Source organism: Canis lupus, chromosome 19 (assembly GCF_003254725.2).
Source record: "Canis lupus dingo isolate Sandy chromosome 19, ASM325472v2, whole genome shotgun sequence".
NCBI lineage: Eukaryota > Metazoa > Chordata > Mammalia > Carnivora > Canidae > Canis > Canis lupus.
The window spans coordinates 38,993,729-39,013,390 of NC_064261.1; the positions used below are offsets into that span (position 1 = coordinate 38,993,729).

The window sequence follows — 19,662 nt, forward strand, 5'->3', positions numbered from 1 at the left end:
AATTCTATAAATTTATCCTAAAGATTTATTCCTGTATGTGTGACATGAAATATTAAAATAGCTCATAATTATTGAGTGGTCACTATGTGCCACTGACTGTTGAAGTCCCTCATAAATATTAGCTAATGTAAATCTCCTAAGAATTCTCTGAGATAGGGATAATTATTGTCTCTTTTAGAGCTAAAGACACCAAGGTCTGGAGAAGTAAAGTTACTTTCATAAAATGAAACATTGTAAGTACTGGATATAAATATATAAGACAGGTGGTCTAGCTCTAATTTTGCATGCTTTTTGCCAATATAATGTACTGCCTCTCAAAATGTGCAAGGATATTCAATGCTGTACTGTATGCAACAGCTATGTACCACAGATAAAGGTCTATTAATAGTATACTAAATAAATTATAGTGCATGCAAACAGTGGAATACTGGGAGCAGCTAAAAATAAAAATGTTAAAGCTCTTTTAGGAACTGATATGGAAGGATCTCCACACATATTAGATGAAGACAACATACAGCAGAACAATACGTACCTTATATTACTATATATGTAGAAATAAAATGAAACAATATTATACACATACAATCATATATGCTTCTTCATGCATGGAGTGCCTCCAGAAGGATACACAATAAATTGCCAACACTGTGTATCCATATGCTTCTTCGTACATTGAGTATCTCCAGAAGGATACACAATAAATTGCCAACACTGTGTTTCCAGAAGGATACAAAATAAATAACCCAACCCAGGTTACCTGGGAAGGGAAATGGCTGGCTGGGAGACAGCCAAAGAAGAATGAACTTACTCTTCACTTTTGTACATTGTGCACATTTACCCAGTCAGTACAATTAAATAATTCCAAAAATAAAATGGAAGGTAAAAAATTAAAGAAAAAAAAATGCCATTATATACTTCTTTTATTTATGTATAGGTCTTCACATAAGATTTTACTTGAAGAAATTACTCCATAGCTACTACCAGTGTGAAAAGCACTGGAACAAAGAATGACTAATAACCTTAATGTTCATGGTATATATGCAAGAATTAAAATTTATAGAAAGTACTTTGTCATACCTGATATGTGCATTACAGTATCTTTTGGCATACTCAGTCCATGTTCCAAATTTTTGAGGAAAGAGAGCTTCAATCTGCATGAAAAGCTGTAACAATACAAGTGTTCTCAATATGTTGTAGTATTTTCAAGTAAATATTATTACTATGATAACTCTAGTTTAAAAAATAGCAAAGAGTAAAAAAGAAAATCCACCTCTTCTTTCTCAGGCCCCCTCCTTTTCCTCTATTCACACATCTCTGCCATCCTATTCTTCAGGGATAACTGTTATCTTTTTCTCTAATATACATTTATATATTTTGTATGCCTACACAGAGATACATATATCTTCTCTTCTATTAATGTGAAGATATTATATATATAAAACTAGAATTTTTGTCCCCTAAAACATGTCTTAGACAACATTAGAGTACATATAAAAGCAGGGGAGCCTGCTTCTCCCTCTGCCTTTGTCTCTGCCTCTCTCTCTGTTAGTGTCTCTCATGAATAAATAAATAAAATCTTAAAAAAAAAGAAAAAACAGTCTCCTGATCTTGGACACATAGGCTGTTTCTGGCTTTTATACAATTATAAAAGTTAATAACTTCATTTAGTCTCTCTATGTATATGTGTGCATATATAAATATATGTAGGCATAGGTATATGTATCTACATCTCATCTACCATTTATCTATTTATCTATTCATCCATCCATCCACTCACCACTCATCAATCTGTATTTCCATTAGTTAAGTCTGTAGGATATATGTTCAGAAATGAAATAGGTGGATTTAAGGTATATGCTTTTTAAAGTTTGATGGCTGTTATTGTGCTACAGTGCAAAAAGCAGGTCCCAGTTTGTATTCCCATCAATAGTATCATGAAATCTTCTCATTTTTATAACTTTGATAGGCTGTACATAGTAGTGTCTCACTGTTATTTAGTATACATTTTTAAGAGAGCTGCTTTAATGAGAAATAATTCATATATCACTTTCATTGTTCATACATTCATTTTTTAAATTTTTTAAAAAGATTTTATTTATTCATGAGAGACACAGAGAGAGAGGCAGAGACATAGGCAGAGGGAGAAGCAGGCTCCTTGTGGGTAGCCTGATGTGGGACTCAATCCCAGGACCAGGACCATGATCTGAGCTGAAGGCAGACACTCAACCACTGAGCCACCCAGGTGCCTCTCATTGTTCATACTTTTAAAGTGTACAATTCAGTGGCTCTTAGTATATTTACAAAATGCCGATCACCATTATTTACTTTTGAAATATTTGTATCACCATAGACAGGAATTCCATACCTATTACTAGTCATTTCCCATTCTCTCCAATCCTGGCAATCATTAATCTGATTCCTATTTCCATTACTTAGCCTTTCTGGATATTTCACATAAATAGAATTATGTAAGTCTGTCTGACTTCATGGACTTAGCATACTACTTTCAAGGTTCACCCATGTTGTAGAATGTATCAGTATTTCATTCCTTTTTATGGATACATTTTCATTACCCATTCATCAGTTATGGACACTGGCTTCTTACTACTTTGTGGATATTATAAATAATGCTACTATGGATAGTTTTTTTTGTGAACACACATATATTTTCAGTTTCTTGTGTATAAAATTAAAAAATGGAATTGCAAAAAAAAATGGAATTGCTAGGACTCATGGTAACTCTATTGTTATCTTTTTAAGTATTTGCCAATGTATCTTCCAAGGAGTGAACTTTATAGCTGTATATATCTCTATTTTTTTTTGTATATATCTCTATTAAAAAAAAGAAGAAAGGTCTCAAATCAATAATCTTTTCACCTAAAGACACTAGGAGACAAAGAGTATACAAAACACAAAACAGACAGAAAGAATAATAAAGATTAGAATGGGGATCCCTGGGTGGCGCAGCGGTTTGGCGCCTGCCTTTGGCCCAGGGCGCGATCCTGGAGACCTGGGATCGAATCCCACATCGGGCTCCCAGTGCATGGAGCCTGCTTCTCCCTCTGCCTGTGTCTCTGCCTCTCTCTCTCTCTCTCTGTAACTATCATAAATAAAAAAATAAAAAAAATTAAAAAAAAATAAAAAAAAATAAAGATTAGAATGGAAATAAACAACACAGAGAATAGAAAAACAGAAAAAAAAAATCAATGAAACCAAATACTGGTTTTGGAAAGAATGGGAAAATTCACAAAATTTTAGCTTAGACTAACCAAATTAAAAAAGAGAGAGAGAAAGAGAGAGAAAAGACTCAAGTTACTAAAATCAGAAATAAAAGAGGGGACATGGGATCCCTGGGTGGCGCAGCGGTTTAGCGCCTGCCTTTGGCCCAGGGCGCGATCCTGGAGACCCGGGATCGAATCCCACGTCGGGCTCCCGGTGCATGGAGCCTGCTTTTCCCTCTGCTTATGTCTCTGCCTCTCTCTCTCTCTCTCTCTCTCTCTGTAACTATCATAAATAAATAAAAATTAAAAAAACATAAAAGAGGGGACATATACTATCAACCTTATAGAAACACAAAGGTTATAAAGGAATACTATGAACTGTGTGCTAATAACTTAAATGCCTTAGATAAAATGGAAAAATTCCTAGAAAGACACAAAATATTATACTAACTCAAGAAGAAATACACAATCTGAATAGATATATATTCAGTGAAGAGACTTAATTATTAATTTAAAATCTACTCACAAAGAAAAACTCAGGCTCAGATGGTTTCACCTCTAAATTCTACCAAACATTTAAAAAAGAAGTAATAACAAAGTTTCACAAACTCTTCTAAAAAGCAGGAAAGGAGAGAATACTTCCCAACTCATTCTGTGAGACCAGTATTGCCTTAATACTAAAATCAAAGGTATAATAAGAAAACTATATGTTACTATTTCTAATGAATATAAACAAAAAAATCATCAGCAAAACAGAGCAAACTGAATCCAGTAACAAATAAAAAGGGTTATATATAGTCAAGAGAGATTTATCATGGAATGTAAGATTGGTTTAACATTTGAAAATCAATTTACATAATACACTTTATCAATAGTTGCCTCCCATGCTTGGCTTATTAATCAATAATAAAAATGTCTACTGTATGTTAAATGCATACCATGTGCCAGGGCACATACAAGATACTTTTAAACCAGTATTTCCTTTAATTCTTACAATCCAAAAAAAAAAAAAAAAATTCTTACAATCCTACAAGACAAAAAGTACATTTTTTTTCTATGACTCAGGGTTCATGAACAGAAAGGGCTTCTTTAGAGTACAGTGACCCTTCAAGACTCAAGAATTTCATTCATCATTTCTTCTCCCAACCCTTTAATTACTCCATTCTCTCTATGGCTCTTAGAACTAAATGGGAGTATCATACAAATGCCTTATTTCTCCATCTGACTTGAACATAAATTCAGATACCTATACCTTCCCAAACATGGATCTATGTGGGGTTTTTAAAAAAGATTTATTTATTTATTTTAGTGAGAGAGCATGAGCAGGGTGAGGGCCAGAGGGAAAGAGGGAGAATCTTGAGCAGACTCTGCACAGCATGGAGACAAAAGTGGGGTTCATCCCACAATGCCAAAATCATGACCTGAGCGAAAACTGAGTCTTAAGCTCAACTGACTGAGATACCCAGGCAGTCCTCAAACATGTATCTTAAAATAAAAGAGAAACAGAAAGAAGTTAGAAGATAAAAAATAGATTAAACCGCAATCCTAAGGAGCTTATAATGTCAAACCAAATGGATAAATGAAGACTAAAAGTATATATGAATAATATGAAAACAAATGTGATGGATATTATAAATGTATACTTAATATGAAAACCTTAAGTTGAAAGTAAAAACTATGTTTTTATATACATGTACAAGCACAGGTAAAGTTCACATGTAAACAGAGAAAATAGTCATACTAAAGGATGCATTTAATCAAGAATAGCCATCTAGAAATTCCCATTTATTTTTTTTGTGAAAGATATTTTTTAAGCCAAGATTTAAGGATTATAGTACCTCTTCAGGCCTTCCCAAAGCTGGAGTTCCTGTAAGAAGAATGGCTCGTTTGGCTTTCTGTACTATTGGCAATAAAATCTTACTGCGAGTTGCATTCCTGGACTTCATGTAGTGTGATTCATCTACTATAACTACTTTGAAGTTCTGATTATTCAATACATCTATCAAAGTCTCTGCATCTGTAGTTAAAAGACCATAGCCCAGAATTGTCACTTTGCTGGTCGATATTCTCCTAGGAAAAAAAAAAAGGTCATGTAATTTCAAAATATTTCAGTAACCAACTTATCATAAACACCACAACTCTTTGGGAGAAGGAAAATAAAGAAAATAAAGGGGAGAAATAAAGGGATTTATTAACATAGCAGTATTACACTGCCAGAACTCAGTTTCTCTTAAGATGTTTATACTTTTTAGATATGATAAATCAGAGTCCAAAATTTAATGTACTGGTTAACCAAAAATATTTGGTTAAATGGTGTTTGGAAGATTTTGACATCCACCAAGCCATGTATTACTAGCATAGGGACATTACTTTCTGAGAATATTTATGTCCAGGCATCTAGAGTCATAAATAAAGTGGATACTCAAATATTAGTTGAGTATTCATTGAAGCCTTCCCACAAAGAGGATAGCAGTATTTTTCAACACAGAAAATTTTGAGACAATGCTTAGTATTGCAGGGCTGCCCAATGCACTGCAAGGCATTTCGTATTCCTGGACTGTCACATTAAAGCCCAGCAGAGTGCCTGAAACTGTGACGACAAAAACTCACTGGCTGAGGGGTGATCTGAAACATGGAAAAGAGGAGAGGAAGGCATCACTTTATGCAAACACTGGCCTAAAGAGATCTCTCATATTTTCAACTACCTAATTATTCATACAACTATAGTATTCTTTACCATACTGTAATAAAATTATTCATGCACATATTTATCTCCCTTGCTACCTCATAAAATTGATGAGGACAAAGAATGTGTCTTGTTTATCGGTATATATGCAGTGCTAGGCTCCTTATGAGTTTGTAGAATGAAATAACTAGACAAGTAAATATATTAACAATAAAACACATTATGTTTGCATTTTCTGTATCACTGGTGAAAATATACAGGACAGAGTCCATCTTCTGCAGTTCTCTACCCTCTAAGAGAAAACGAAGAGGTCCTAAAAAAAGCACAACAATACAACAACTACATTTTAAATTTTTAAAAATTTATTTATTTTTAAAATTTTAATTCCAGTATAGTTAAAATATAGTGTTATATTAGTTTCAGGTATGCAATGCACTGATTCAACAATTCCATATAAGTATACTATGAATTCCCTTCACCTATTTCATTAGTCTACCTCACCTACTTCCTCTCTGATAAGCATCTGTTTGTTCCTACAGTTGAATCTGTTTCTTGGTTTGTCTCTTTCTCCTTTTTTGTTTTGTTTCTTAAATACTAAATTTCAGTAAGATCATATGGTATTTGTCTTTCTCAGGTTGGCTTATTTCGCTCAGTATTATACTCAGTAACTCACTGCAGGTTGGTGTTAACGGCAAGACTGCATTCTTTTTTATGGCTGAATAGTATCTCCCTGTATATATACATATGTATATTTATACCACTTCTTCATCTATTCATCCATTGAAGGACACTTGGTCTGACTGCATAATTTGGCTATTGTAAATAAAAATGCAGTAACATAGGGGTGCATATATCCTTTGGAATTAGTGTTTTTAAATATTCTTAGGAGGAAATAACCAGTCATGAGATCATATGGTAGTTCTTTTTTTTTTTAATTTAAATTCAACTTAGTTAACATACAGTATAGCATTGGGAACTATATCCAGGAACAATTTATTGATTCATCACTTACATGTAACATCCAGAGCTCATCCAACAAGTTCCCTCCTTAATGCCCATCACCCATTTAGCACATCCTTCCAGGCACCTCCCCTCTCTCAACCTTGTTTCTTCTCTAATATTTAAGAGTCTGTTATAGTTTGCTCTTTCTTTGTTATCTTTTTTTCCTTCCTTCCCCCAATGTTCATATTTTGTTTCTTATATTCCACATATGAGGGAAATCATATGGTATTTTTCTTTCTCTGGCTACATATTTCGCTTAGCATGACACACTCTAGTTCCATTCATGTTGCTGCAAATGGCAAGATTTTATTTTATTTTTATAGCAGAGTAATATTTCATTGTATATATATATGTATATGCCTTTATGTATATAAATGTATATAAATGTATATATATACACATATACACTACTGCTTCATCTATTCATCAGTCAATGGACATTTGGGCTCTTTCCATAATTTGGTTATTCTTGATAGTGCTACTATAAAGTTGGGGTGCATGTGCCCCTTTGAATCAGCATTTTTGTATCCTTTGGATAAATACCTAGTAGTGCAATTGCCAGGTCACAGGGTAGTTCTATTTTTAACTTTTTGAGGAACTTCCATACTGTTTTCCAGAGTGGCTGCACCAGTTTCATTCTAAGAGTGTAAGAGCGAGCGTTCCCTTTTCTCTACATCCTCACCAACATCTGTTGTTTCCTGTGTTATTAATTTTAGCCATTCTGAGAGGTGTGAGGTGGTATCTCATTGTGGTTTTGATTTATATTTCCCTGATGCTGAGTAATGTTGAGGATTTTTTTTCAATGTGTCTATTAGTCATCTGGATGTCTTCTTTGGTAAAATGTCTATTCATGTCTTCTGTGTATTTCTTAACTGCCCATTATTTGCTTTTTGGGTTTTGAGTTTGGTAAGTTCTTTATAGATTTTGTATACTAGCCTTTTATCTGATATGTCACTTACAAATATCTTCTTCCATCACATTGGTTGCCTTTTAGTTTTGTCGATTGTTTCCTTTGCTGTGCAGAAGCTTTTTATTTTGGGGCACCTTGGTAGTTCAGTTGGTGGTGGTACACTCTTGATTTTGCCTCAGGTCACGATTTCAGGGTCATGAGACGGAATGCCATGCTGAGCTTTGCACTCAGCAGGAAATCTTCTTAAGATTTTTCTCCTTCCCTTTCTTTACTCCTCACCACTACCACACACCCCACACTCTGACTTCCTTTCTCTCTCTAAAATAATAAGTAACTAAAATCTAAAAAAATATATATTTTTATCTCAATGAGGTCCCAAGAGTTCATTTTTCTTTGTTTACCTTGACTCTGGAGATGTGTGCAGTAAGAAGTTGCTGCAGCTGAGATCAAAGAGGTGATCCTGTTTTTTCCTCTAAGGTTTTAATGGTTTCCTGTCTTACATTTAGGTCTTTCATCTATTTTAAATTTATTTTTGTATATGGTGTAAGAAAATGGCCCAGTTTCATTCTTCTGCATGAAGCTATTCAGTTTTTCCAATACCAATTGTTAAAGAAACTGACTTTTCCCCATTGCATATTCTTTCCTCCTTCATCAAAGATTAGCTGACCATACAGTTGTGGGTCCATTTCTGGGTTCTTTTTTTCTGTTCCCTTGACCTATGTGTCTGTTTTTGTGCCAGTACCATGCTGCCTTGATGACTACAGCTTTGTAATACAGCTTAAAGTTCAGAATTGTGATGCCTCCCACTGTGCTTTGCTTTTTCAGGATAGCTTTCACTATTTTGGGGTCTTTTCTACTTCTATACAAATTTCAGAATTGTTTGTTCTATCTCTGTGAGAAACGCTGTTATTTTGATACGAATTGCATTGAATGTGTAGATTGCTTTGGGTAGTATAGACATTTTAACAATATTTGTTCTTCTATACCATGAGCATGAATGTTTTTCCATTTGTGTTGTCCTCATTTTCTTTCATATATATTCTATAGTTTTTAGGGTACATACCTTTAACCTCTTTGGTTAGGTTTATTCCTAGGTATCTTATGGTTGTTGGTATAATTGCAAATGGGATCGATTCCCTGATTTCTTTTTCTGCTGCTTCATATTAGTATGGAAACGCAACAGATTTCTGTATGTTGATTTTATAACCTGTGATTTTGCTGAATTAATGTATCATTTCTAGCAATTTTTTGGTGAAGTCTTTTGGGTTTTCTATACAGAGTATCATGTCATCTGTAAATAGTGAAAGGATGACATCTTCCTTGCTGATATAAATGCCTTCTACTTCTTTTTGTTGTTCTGACAGCTGAAGCTAGGACTTCCAGTACTATGTTGAACAGTGAGAGTGGACATCCTTGTCATGTTCCTAACCTTAGCTCTCAGTTTTTCACCATTGAGGATGATATTACTTGTGGTTCTTACGTATATGGCCCTTAGGATCCTGAGGTACTTTCCTTCTATCCCTACTTTCTTGAGGGTTTTTTGTATCAAGAAAAGAGTGCTGCATTTTGTGGAACACTTTTTCTGCATCTAGGAGGACATACGGTTCTTACTCTTTATTAATATAATCATGTTGATTGATTTGTGAATACTGAACCATCCTTGCAGCCCAGGAATAAATCATACTTGATTGTGGTAAATAATCCTTTTAATGTACTGATGGATTCAATTAACTAGTATCTTGTTGAGAATTTTTGCATCCATGTTCATTAGGGATACATGTTTGTAATTCTCCTTTTTAGTGGGGTTTTTTTGTCTTGTTTGGGATCAAGGTAATGCTGGCCTCATTTAATGAGTTTGGAAGTTTTCCTTCCACTTCTATTTTTTGGAACAGATTTAGAAGAATAGGAATTAATTCTTAAATGTTTGGTAGAATTTCCCAAGGAAGCCATCCAGCCCTGGATTCTTGTTTGTTGGGAGATTTTTTATTACTGATTTAATTTCTTTCTTGGTTATCGGTCTGTTCAAATTTTCTATTTCTTCCTGTTTCAGTTTTCGTAGTTTAGATGTTTCTAGGAATTTATCCATTTCTTCCAGATTGCAAAATTTGTTGGCACATAATTGCTCATAATATTCTCTTATAATTGTTTGTATTTCTGTGGTTTGGTTGTGATCTGTTTTGTTTTTTTATTTTTTTTAAGATTTTATTTATTTATTCATAGAGACACAGAGAGAGAGCAAGAGAGAGTGAGAGAGAGAGAGAGAGAGAGCGAAGCAGAGACACAGGCAGAGGGAGAAGCAGGCTCCATGCAGGGAGCCTGATGTGGGACTCAATCCTGCATCTCTGGGATCACGCCCTGAACTGAAGGAGGCGCTAAACCGCTAAGCCACTCGGGCTTCCCATGATCTCTTCTCTTTCATTCATATTTTACTTATTTGGGTCTTTTCTCTTTTCTTTCTGGTAAGTCTGACTAGGAGTTTCTCAATTTTGTTAATTCTTTCAAAGAGGTGGCTTCTAGTTTTATTCATTTGTTCTACTGGTTCTTTTTAGATTTTCATAGCATTTATTTCTGCTCTATCTTAACCATTTCCCTTTTTCTGCTAGTTTTGGGCATTATTTGCGGCACTTTTTCCATCTCCTTTAGGTGTAAAGTTAGGTTGTGTATTTGAGGCTTTTCTTGCTTCTGGAGGAAGGCTTGTATTGCTATATACTTCTTTCTTATGACCGCCTTTGCTACATCCCATAGATTTTGGACTGTCATGTTTTCATTTTTATTTGCTTCCATGAATTTTTTAATTTCTTCTTTAACTTCCTGGTTAACCCATTTATTCTTTAGTAGGATTTTTTTAACCTCCATGTATTTGTGGTCTTTCCAATTTTTTTCTTGTAGTTGATAAGTTTCATAATGTTGTAGTCTGAAAGTATGCATGGTACAATCTTAATTTTTTGTACCAGTTGAGGCCTGAGATGTGACCTAGTACATGATCTATTCTGGAAAGTGTTCTATGTGCACTCAAAAAGAATGTGTATTTTGCTATATTAGGATGAATGCTTTGAATATATGTTAAGTCCATCTGGTCCAGTGTGTCATTCAAAGTTCTTGTTTCCTTGTTGATCTTATGCTTAGATAATCTGTCCACTGCTGTGAGTGGGGTGTTAAAGTCTCCTATTATTATTGTACTATCAATGAGTTTCTTTAATTTTGTTATTAATTGATTTAAATATTTGGCTGCTTCCAAATTGGGGGCAAAAATATTTAAAATTGTTAATTCTTCCTGTTCCATAGACCCCTTTATTATGATGTAGTGTCCTTCTTCATGTGTTCTTAAAGTCTTTAGTTTAAAATCTAGATTAATATGGCTACCTCAGCTTGCTTTTGATATCCAATAACATGATAGATGTTCTCCATCAACTCACTTTCCATCTGGAAGTGTCTTTGGGTCTAAAATGAATCTCTACTTGTAAGCAACATATTGATGGGATTTTTTTTAACCATTCTGATGCCCTATATCTTTTGATTAGAGCATTAAGTCCATTTATACTCAGAGTAATTACTGATAAATATGAATTTAGAGCCATCGTATTATCGGTAAAGTTGCTGTTCTTGTGGGTTGTCTCTGTTCTTTGTTTCTTTTGGTCTCTTCTTCCTGCTTAAAGCATCTACTTTAGTATTTCTTGCAAAGTTGGTTTAGTGTTCATGAACTCCTTTAGTTTTTGCATGTCTTGGAAACTCTTTATTTCTCCTTCTATTCTGAATGACAATTTTGCTGCATATTTTTCCCATTTAGCATGTTGAATATATTATGACACTCCTTTCTGGACTACCAAATTTCTGTGGATAGGTCTGCTGTTACAACCCTTGTAGGTTAAGGACATTTTGTCTCTAGCTGCTTTCAGAATTCTCTCTTTACTTTTGTATTTTGCAAGTTGGACTATGATATATCTTGATGTTGACTTGTTTTTATTGATTTTGAGAGGAGTTCTCTGTGTCTCTTAGACGTGAATGCCTGTTTCCTTCCCCAGATTAGGGAAGTTCTCAGCTATAATTTGTTCAAATTAACCTTCTGCCCAGTTTTTCCTGCTCTTCTTCTGGGACTCCTATGACACAGACATTATTGTGCTTTGTGGAATCGCTGAGTTCCCTAAGTCTGAATTCACAATCTAATAGATTTCTTTCCCTCTTCATTTCAACTATTTTCCGTAATTTTATCTTCTATATCACCTACTCAATCTTCTGCTTCTTCCATCCTCGTTGTGATTACATCCACTCAGTTCTGAATCACAGTTATAACATTTTTAATTTCAGCTTGACTAGTTTTTAGGTGTTTTATTTCTGCATTCAGAGTTCTCTGGTGTCTTTTACACCTCTTTCAAGCCCAGCTAGTATTCTTATGACTGTCTTAAATTCTTGTTTAGATATATTGCTTGTATCTGTTTTGATCAAATCTTTGCTTGTGATTTCTTCTTGATCTTCTGGGGAGTATTCCTCCATCTTGTCATCTAAGTTTCTGTCCTTTGCATACTATGAAAATTTGTTATGTTTCCTGCTTCTGAAAGTAATGCTGTATTTAGAAGGGGCCATATACTGTCCAGAGTCTGGAGCATCAGGAAGTGTTTCTGGTGTATGCTATGTGCACTGTTTTTGTGTTTTGGCTGCTCTTTCCCATAGGTGAGTACTCTACAGAGTTCCTTCTTGCTTGCAGTGGGGGAGTATTTAGACCTATAACCAGGTGGTGCTTTGGTTAGTTTGTTAAGCTTATTTCCACCAGAACTGAAGCTGACATTTTGGAGCACACTATGATCAGCAGACCTGGTACATGGAGGGGAGTGAGGTAAGTGGGCAGGGGTGCTGTGTTGGTCTTCTGAGGTAGAGGCCCGCGACGCTGACTTACAGTCAGACTTGCCCTTGGAAAGATGCCCCTGATGGGTGCAAGGCTGGGTTTGCTGTCAGTGACTCCAGCCTTCACTGGAGGTGCTGTTTCTCTCTGAAGTTGGACTGTGCTGATGGGCACAGAGTGGGGTTGGGGGTGGAAGACAGTGTCACCATGCCCTCTGAACCCCAGGGAGGGAAACTTGCAGCCACCACTGTTCAGGAGGCAGTCACAAAAAAAGCAACAATCTTCTCTTCTGTGTCCCCAGCTTTCATCAGGTCCCTGCCCTTAACCCATCTGTGCCCCACCCTTGGTATGACTGGTGCCACAGTTTTCCTGTGTTTTATCTCTAGCTGGGGGCTGGGATTCAAACTCTAAATCTTAAAGGACCTAGCAAAGCATGGACCAATTCCCCCTCCACCAGAGGACAGCCTCTGGGCTTGCCCAGCACTGCTCTGTCCCACAAAAGCAGTTGCATGGTTCATGAACTGTGGCTAAAATCTATTGTGAAGCATAGTGAAAAGCTGCAACCAGGTTATCTGCCCTCTGCAAGCTCCTTTGTCCCTTGCTGTTTAATGGCTGCTCAATGGCTCCCAGCAGGCCTTTTGTCTTTGAAGAGGCAAAATAACCTCTTCAAGATGTACTCTAGAAAGGGGAGTGATCCCTCCCAGTGAGACCCAGGGCATCCATTGATGTGGTGCCTTGTGTGAGCCCTAAGCACTACTCTCTCTTTCCTTCTCTAACTTCGCTCCATGAAATGGGCTTCCTCCCCTTTGTGGTACCTTCAGTTTTGTCTCCCCCAATTCATGGCTTTGAACCTTGCATCTGCCACATTCTTTCCCTCTAATTGTGCAGATTGTTTTCTTAATTCTCAGACTGATTTCCTAATTGTTCAAAATGATTTGATGTTCATCTAACTGTGTTCGAGGGACAAGGCAAGCTCAGGCTGCCTCTTCTATTCTGCCATCTAAACTTATCCCCCCATCAAATGGTAGTTCTATTTTTAATTTTTGAGGAACATCCATACTGTTTTTTACAGTGGCTTCACTGGTTTCTACTCCCAGCAAAAGTGCACAAGTATTCCTTTTTACCCACTTCTTTGCCACTGTTTGTTGTTTCTTGAGTTTCTGAATTAAGTCATTCTGACAGGTGTGAGCTGATATCTCATTGTGGTTTTGATTTGCATTTCCCTGATGATGGGTCATGTTAGGAATCTTTTCATGTGTCTGCTGGCCATCTGGATATCTTATTTGGAGAAATAGCTGTTCATATCTTCTAACCATTTTTTAATTGGGTAGTTTGGTTTTTGGATGTTGAGTTTTATCAGTTCTTTAAATATTTTGGATTCTATCCCTTGAACACACATGTCATTTGCAAATGTCTTCCAATTTGCAGGTTCCCTTTAGACTTACTAACGGTTTCCATAACTGTGCAAAAGCTTCTTATTTTGATGTAGTCCCAATAGTTTATTTGTGCTTTTGTTTTCCTTGCCTCAGGAGACATATCTAGGAAAAACGTTGCTACAACTGATTCAGAGAAATTACTGCCTGTGCTCTCTTGTAGCATTTTTATGGCTTCAGGACTCATGTTTAGGTACTTAATCCACTTAATCCATCATAATTCCAGACTTATGGAATTATGATGCTTCCAGTTTTATTCTTTCCTTGTCAAGATTGCTCTGGCTATTCAGGGTCTTTTGTGGTTCCATATAAATTTTAGGATTGTTTGTTCCAGTTCTGTTAAAAATGCAGTTGGCATTTGATATGGACTGCATTAAATGTGTAGATTTTTTTGGGTAGTAAGATGTTTTAACAATATTTGTTCTTCCAATCCATGAGCAGAAAATGCCTTTCCATTTCTTTGTGCTGTCCTTAATTTTCTGATCATTGTTTTTCAGTTTTCAGAATACAGGTGTTTCACATCTTTGGTTAAGTTTATTTCTAGGCATCTTACTATTTTTGGTGCAACTGTAAATGGGATTGTTTTCTTGATTTCTCTTTCTGCTGCTTCATTATTAGTGTATAGAAATGCAATAGATTTCTGTACATTTTGTATCTTGTGATATTACTGAATTCATTTATCAGTTCTAATAGTTTTTTGGTGGAGTCTTTATGGTTTTCATTTTTAGCATATGTCATCTGCAAGTAGTCAAAGTTTTACTTCTTCCTTACTGATTTGGATGCCTTTTTCTTGTCTGATTGGTTAGTACTTTGTGTACTATGTTGAATAAAAACTGAGAATCGAGATCCCTGTCTGTTCTGGACCTTAGGAAAAAGGTCTCAGTTTTTCCCCATTAAGGATGATGTTAGCTGTGAGTTTTTCATATAAGGCCTTTATTATGTTGATGTATGTTCCCTATAAACCTACTTTGTGAGGGTTTTAATCACAAATGGATTTTGTAGTTTGACAAATGCTTTTTCTACATCTATTAAAACGGTCATAGGGTTCATATCTGTTCTCTTAGTGATGTGATATAACATGTTGATTTATTTATGAATAGTAAACCATCATCCCTGCATCTCAGAGATAAATTCCAATGGATCCTGGTGAATGATTTTTAAAAAATATTACTGGGTTTGGTTTGCTAGTATTTTCTTTTGAGGATTTTTGTATCTATGTGAATAAGGGATATTGGCCTGTAGTTCTCTTTATTGGTGGTCTTTTTCTGGTCTTGGTATTACAGTAATGGTGACCTCATAGAATAGTTTGAAATATTCCTTACTTTTTGTTTTTTTTTTTTTGAGTGGTTTCAGAAGAATAGGTATTAATGCTTCTTTAAATGTTTGGGAGAGTAGTGGCTCAGGTAGTTAAGTGCCCAACTCTTGATTTCGGCTTGGGTCCTGATCTCAGGGTCATGAGATCAAGCCCCACGTTGGCTCTGCACTGAACATTGAGTCTGCTGGGATTCTTTCTCTCCCTCTCCCTCTGCCTGTCCATTGCCTCCCCCAAGCCCCAGCTCATGTCAGTCTCTCTCTCAAATAAATAAATCTCAAAAAAATAAACATTCTCCTGTGAAACCATCTGCTCCTGGACTTCTGTTTGAGTTTTTTGAATGCTAAATCAAATATATTGCTGGTAATTGGCCCATTCAAATTTTCTTTCTTTTTCTTTTTTTAAGATTTTATTTATTTATTCATAGACACAGAGAGAGAGACACACACACAGGGAGAGGGAGAAGGGGGTCCATGCAGGGAGCCCGATGTGGGACTCCAGAATCACACCCCAGGCTGCAGGCGGCACCAAACCACTGCGCCACCAGGGCTGCCCTCGTTCAAATTTTCTATTTCTTCCTGATTCACTGTTGGAATGTTATATGTTTCTAGGAATTTATCAATTTCTTCTAGGCTGTTTAATTTGTGAACATATATAATTTTTCATAATATTCTCTTATATTCTTGAATTTCTGTGGTGTTCAATGTTATTTCTCCTTTCATTTCTGATTTTTTTAATTTTTAAAAAAGATTTTATTTATTTATTCATGACAGACCAACAGAAAGAGAGGCAGGGACACAGGCAGAGGGAGAAGCAGGCCCCACACAAAGAGCCTGAAGTGGGACCTGATCCTGTGACTCCAGGATCACACCCTGAGCCGAAGGCAGACGCTCAACCACTGAGCCACCCAACTGTCCCTGATTTTTTTAATTTTGAGAACTCTCTCTCTTTTATGAGTCTGAGTAGAGGTTTATCAACTTTGTTCATCTTTTCAAAGAAGAGGCTGCTGGTCTCATTGATTTGTTCTTTTTCTAAGTTTCTTTCTTTTTTTTTTTTCCTAAGTTTCTATTTCATTTATTTCTGCTCTAATCTTTGTTATTTCCTTCCTTCTGCTGGTTTGGATTTTGATGTTCTTCTTTTTTAGCTCCTTTAGGTATAAAATTGGATTATCAATTTGAGATTTTTTTGCTTCTTGCGGTATGCCTGCATTGCTGTTAGGACCAGTTTTGGGGCATTACAAACATTTTGGATCACTGTATTTTCTTACTCTTTTTTGTTTGTTTTTAAAGCATTATCTCCATTTTATTTTATTTTTTTCAGAGATGAGCTCTTCAGTCTTGAAAGACTTAGCTCCTTATGTGGGCTTTGGTGGTGGTTGTGGAGTAGCAACCACAGGTCTAAATTGAGGTGGGGGTGTTCAGTCCTTCTGTGCTTCTGGAGAGTGATTCCTGGCTACCTTGTTGTGTATGGTACAACTCACATGGTAATGTAGTTTCACATAAAGCTTAGGAAGCACATAGGCATTGAAGACACTCATTTGGAAACATCCCTGGCAGTGGTAGCCTCTACTATGTTTTAAATAACTTCTTTTTTTTTTCTTTTTAAATAATCAACTTCTTAATGATCTTATTCCTGGGCATGCAAAAGGCACAGTTGGTACAGTTAACAGTCTGTACATGGTGGTGGCCCTTTTTGGCACAACCATTATTCCTTCTTTTCTTAGTCACCTTGGAAGTAAGGACTCAAGAAAGGATAGATCATTATGTTTCCATCTGCATTTCTCTCTTAGTAATTTTTTATTTCTTCTTTGATGTCTTGGTTGACACATTTGTTATTTATGAATATGTTATTTAACCTCCATGTATTTGTGTTCTTTCCAGATTTTTTGTTGTGGTCAATATCTAGTTTCATAGTGTTGTTGTCAAAAAAGATGCATGTTGTGATTTAGAACTTTTTTAATTTGTTGAGACTTGTTTTGCAGTCTAATATGGAATCTATTCTGGAGAAAGTTTCAAGTACACTTGAAAAGGATGTGTATTTAGCTGTTTTAGGATGGAATATTCTGGCTATATCTCTTAAATCCATCTGGTCCAGTGTGTCATTCAAAGCCACGGTTTCCTTGTTGATTTTGTTTGAATGATCTGTTCATTGATATAAGTGAGGTATTAAAGACCACTACTATTATTGTATTACTATCAAGTAGTTCCTTAACTTTGGTTAATAAATATTTTATGTATTTGGGTGTTCCCATGTCGTGTGCATAAATATTTATAATAGCATGTTTTTCTTAATATCAACTACATTTTAAGCCCTGGGTAAATCTAGTTAATATAGAGCCCAAAGGTCCTGAGATTGAGTCCCACATCATGCTCTCTGCTCACTGGGGAGCCTGCCTCTCCCTCTCCCTCTGACTTCTGCCTACTACTCCCCCTACTCATGCTCTCTCTCTCTCTCAAATAATAAATAAAATTTGAAAAAAAAAGAAGGTCTTTAAAAAAGAAAAGAAATAAACTGTTTCTTTAAGCATGTGGAAGACACTGCATAAGTTTTTCTTTCCTTAAGGTGATATCCTCCAAAAAAGTTATATCTGAGTTGTAGTACTATCTAACAGATACCAAATGTTATCCAAGTAAAAATATTGGTCTCTATTTAATTGTAGAACAGTATTTCCTAAATAATAAGGAAAACTGGATGAACTAAATAAAAGATGATACAAGATATGTATTTTAAGAAAATTAAATGTAAACTTTTAAATAAATTGTAGTTGGGATGCCTGGGTGGCTCAGTGGTTGAGCGTCTCTGCCTTTGGCTCAGGGCATGATGCTGGGGCTGGAATCGAGTACTACATCAGGCTCCTTAGGGGGAGCTCTTCAGCTCCCTCTGCTTATGTCTCTGCCTCCTCTCTGAATCTCTCATGAATAAATAAATAAAATCTTTAAAAAATAAATAAGTAAATAAGTAAATAAATAAATAAAATATAGTTAACAAAAAGTGGCTATAAAGTCCTCAGTGCATTCTATATTCTCTAAATCCTTAAGTCTTAAATTTTATACAGTTTTATTGGAGAATAGGAAATTTATGATTATTGCCAACATTTTATTTTGATCATGTAAATACTGTCCAAATTTCCATAGGCCCATAAAGATATATTTTATAGACTTTTAGTTCAAAGGTCAAAAGAGAAAAGGCCTCCGACTGTTTTGTCAGGACATTCACCAAAGGCCAACATTATTTCTACAAATATTCTTTATGTGAACAATCTCAGAGAATAGAAATACAATAATATTGTAATTAAAAAATATACATTTTAAGAAACATTTATTTCACAGAGGTATACTGCCTTTTATTTGAGGCTCAGAAGTTGGTAATTTTGAACTTTAGGAAACATGATAATTTGCATAATTCTCCTAGATACACAATGTAATAAGTTACCAATATTCAAGATTGGTTTAACCCAATGGCTAGGAAACAAATTTTAAAAACCCAATAGTTAAATATGATTTATTGTTGCGGAGATACTTCAAATAATCACCAAGCATTTTCAATACAGAAAATAATAAAATTATAAATTACTATACTAAAGAAGTCAAAATATTACTGGTTATTACTAATTTTGAGTTATATATAAAACTTGCATATTAACCAACAACTTGGAAAGCAAAATCTACCATTGTTACAGACAAAAAAGCTCAAAGCTTCAAATTAACCACTGAAAAGTTGAGAAATGTAATTTTCAATGCCAAAATAGTCAGTTTTAAGTATATGTAAGGTAAATATAAAGTAGGCATATTACTTAAATCTTCAAAAGTATACATATTTACATTTACTTTAAAAATATATCATAAAGAAATTTTACATTAAATATACTGTTGCGTTTTAGATAAATCATATTTTAAAAATGTAGAATAAAATTCCCCACACTATTCTCTTAGTTATAAATTATGATTTATAGGTTAGATTTTATTCCAAACATCAATATATACTAAATACATGCAAGGCTTTTTTTCCCCCCTTAATGATTAAAAAGTTGTTCTTACCCCACATCAGTTTTATTCTGAATAACATTGATATCTTCTGGACCCAGCTCTGGGATCCACTTCTCTATTTCTTCTGTCCAAGGGTATCTTAGAGATGATGGAACCACTATTAAAAGAGGCCATTCCTCCTTATAGAAGTAAGCAACTGCAATTGCCTGGATTGTTTTTCCTAGACCCATCTAAATTAAAAATAAATAAAAAATACATCAATATATAAGAAAATA

General features: G+C 35.1%; 1 protein-coding gene and 1 pseudogene across 5 annotated transcripts in view; both read right to left on the reverse strand.

Moving 5' to 3' along the window:
• The window catches only part of ZRANB3 (zinc finger RANBP2-type containing 3), a 297,959-nt gene that overhangs the window by 113,692 nt on the left and 164,605 nt on the right, over positions 1–19,662 (reverse strand). For all 5 annotated transcript variants that reach the window (XM_025430464.3, XM_025430474.3, XM_025430454.3 and 2 more), the window contains exons 4-6: positions 19,439–19,617; positions 5,060–5,291; positions 1,078–1,163 (exon numbers count right to left, since the gene is read on the reverse strand). In XM_025430464.3, the coding sequence (XP_025286249.1) occupies positions 1,078–1,163; positions 5,060–5,291; positions 19,439–19,617 (497 nt within the window). The remainder of the gene's footprint in view (positions 1–1,077; positions 1,164–5,059; positions 5,292–19,438; positions 19,618–19,662) is intronic.
• On the reverse strand, positions 16,399–19,072 carry LOC112649987 (40S ribosomal protein S26-like; annotated as a pseudogene).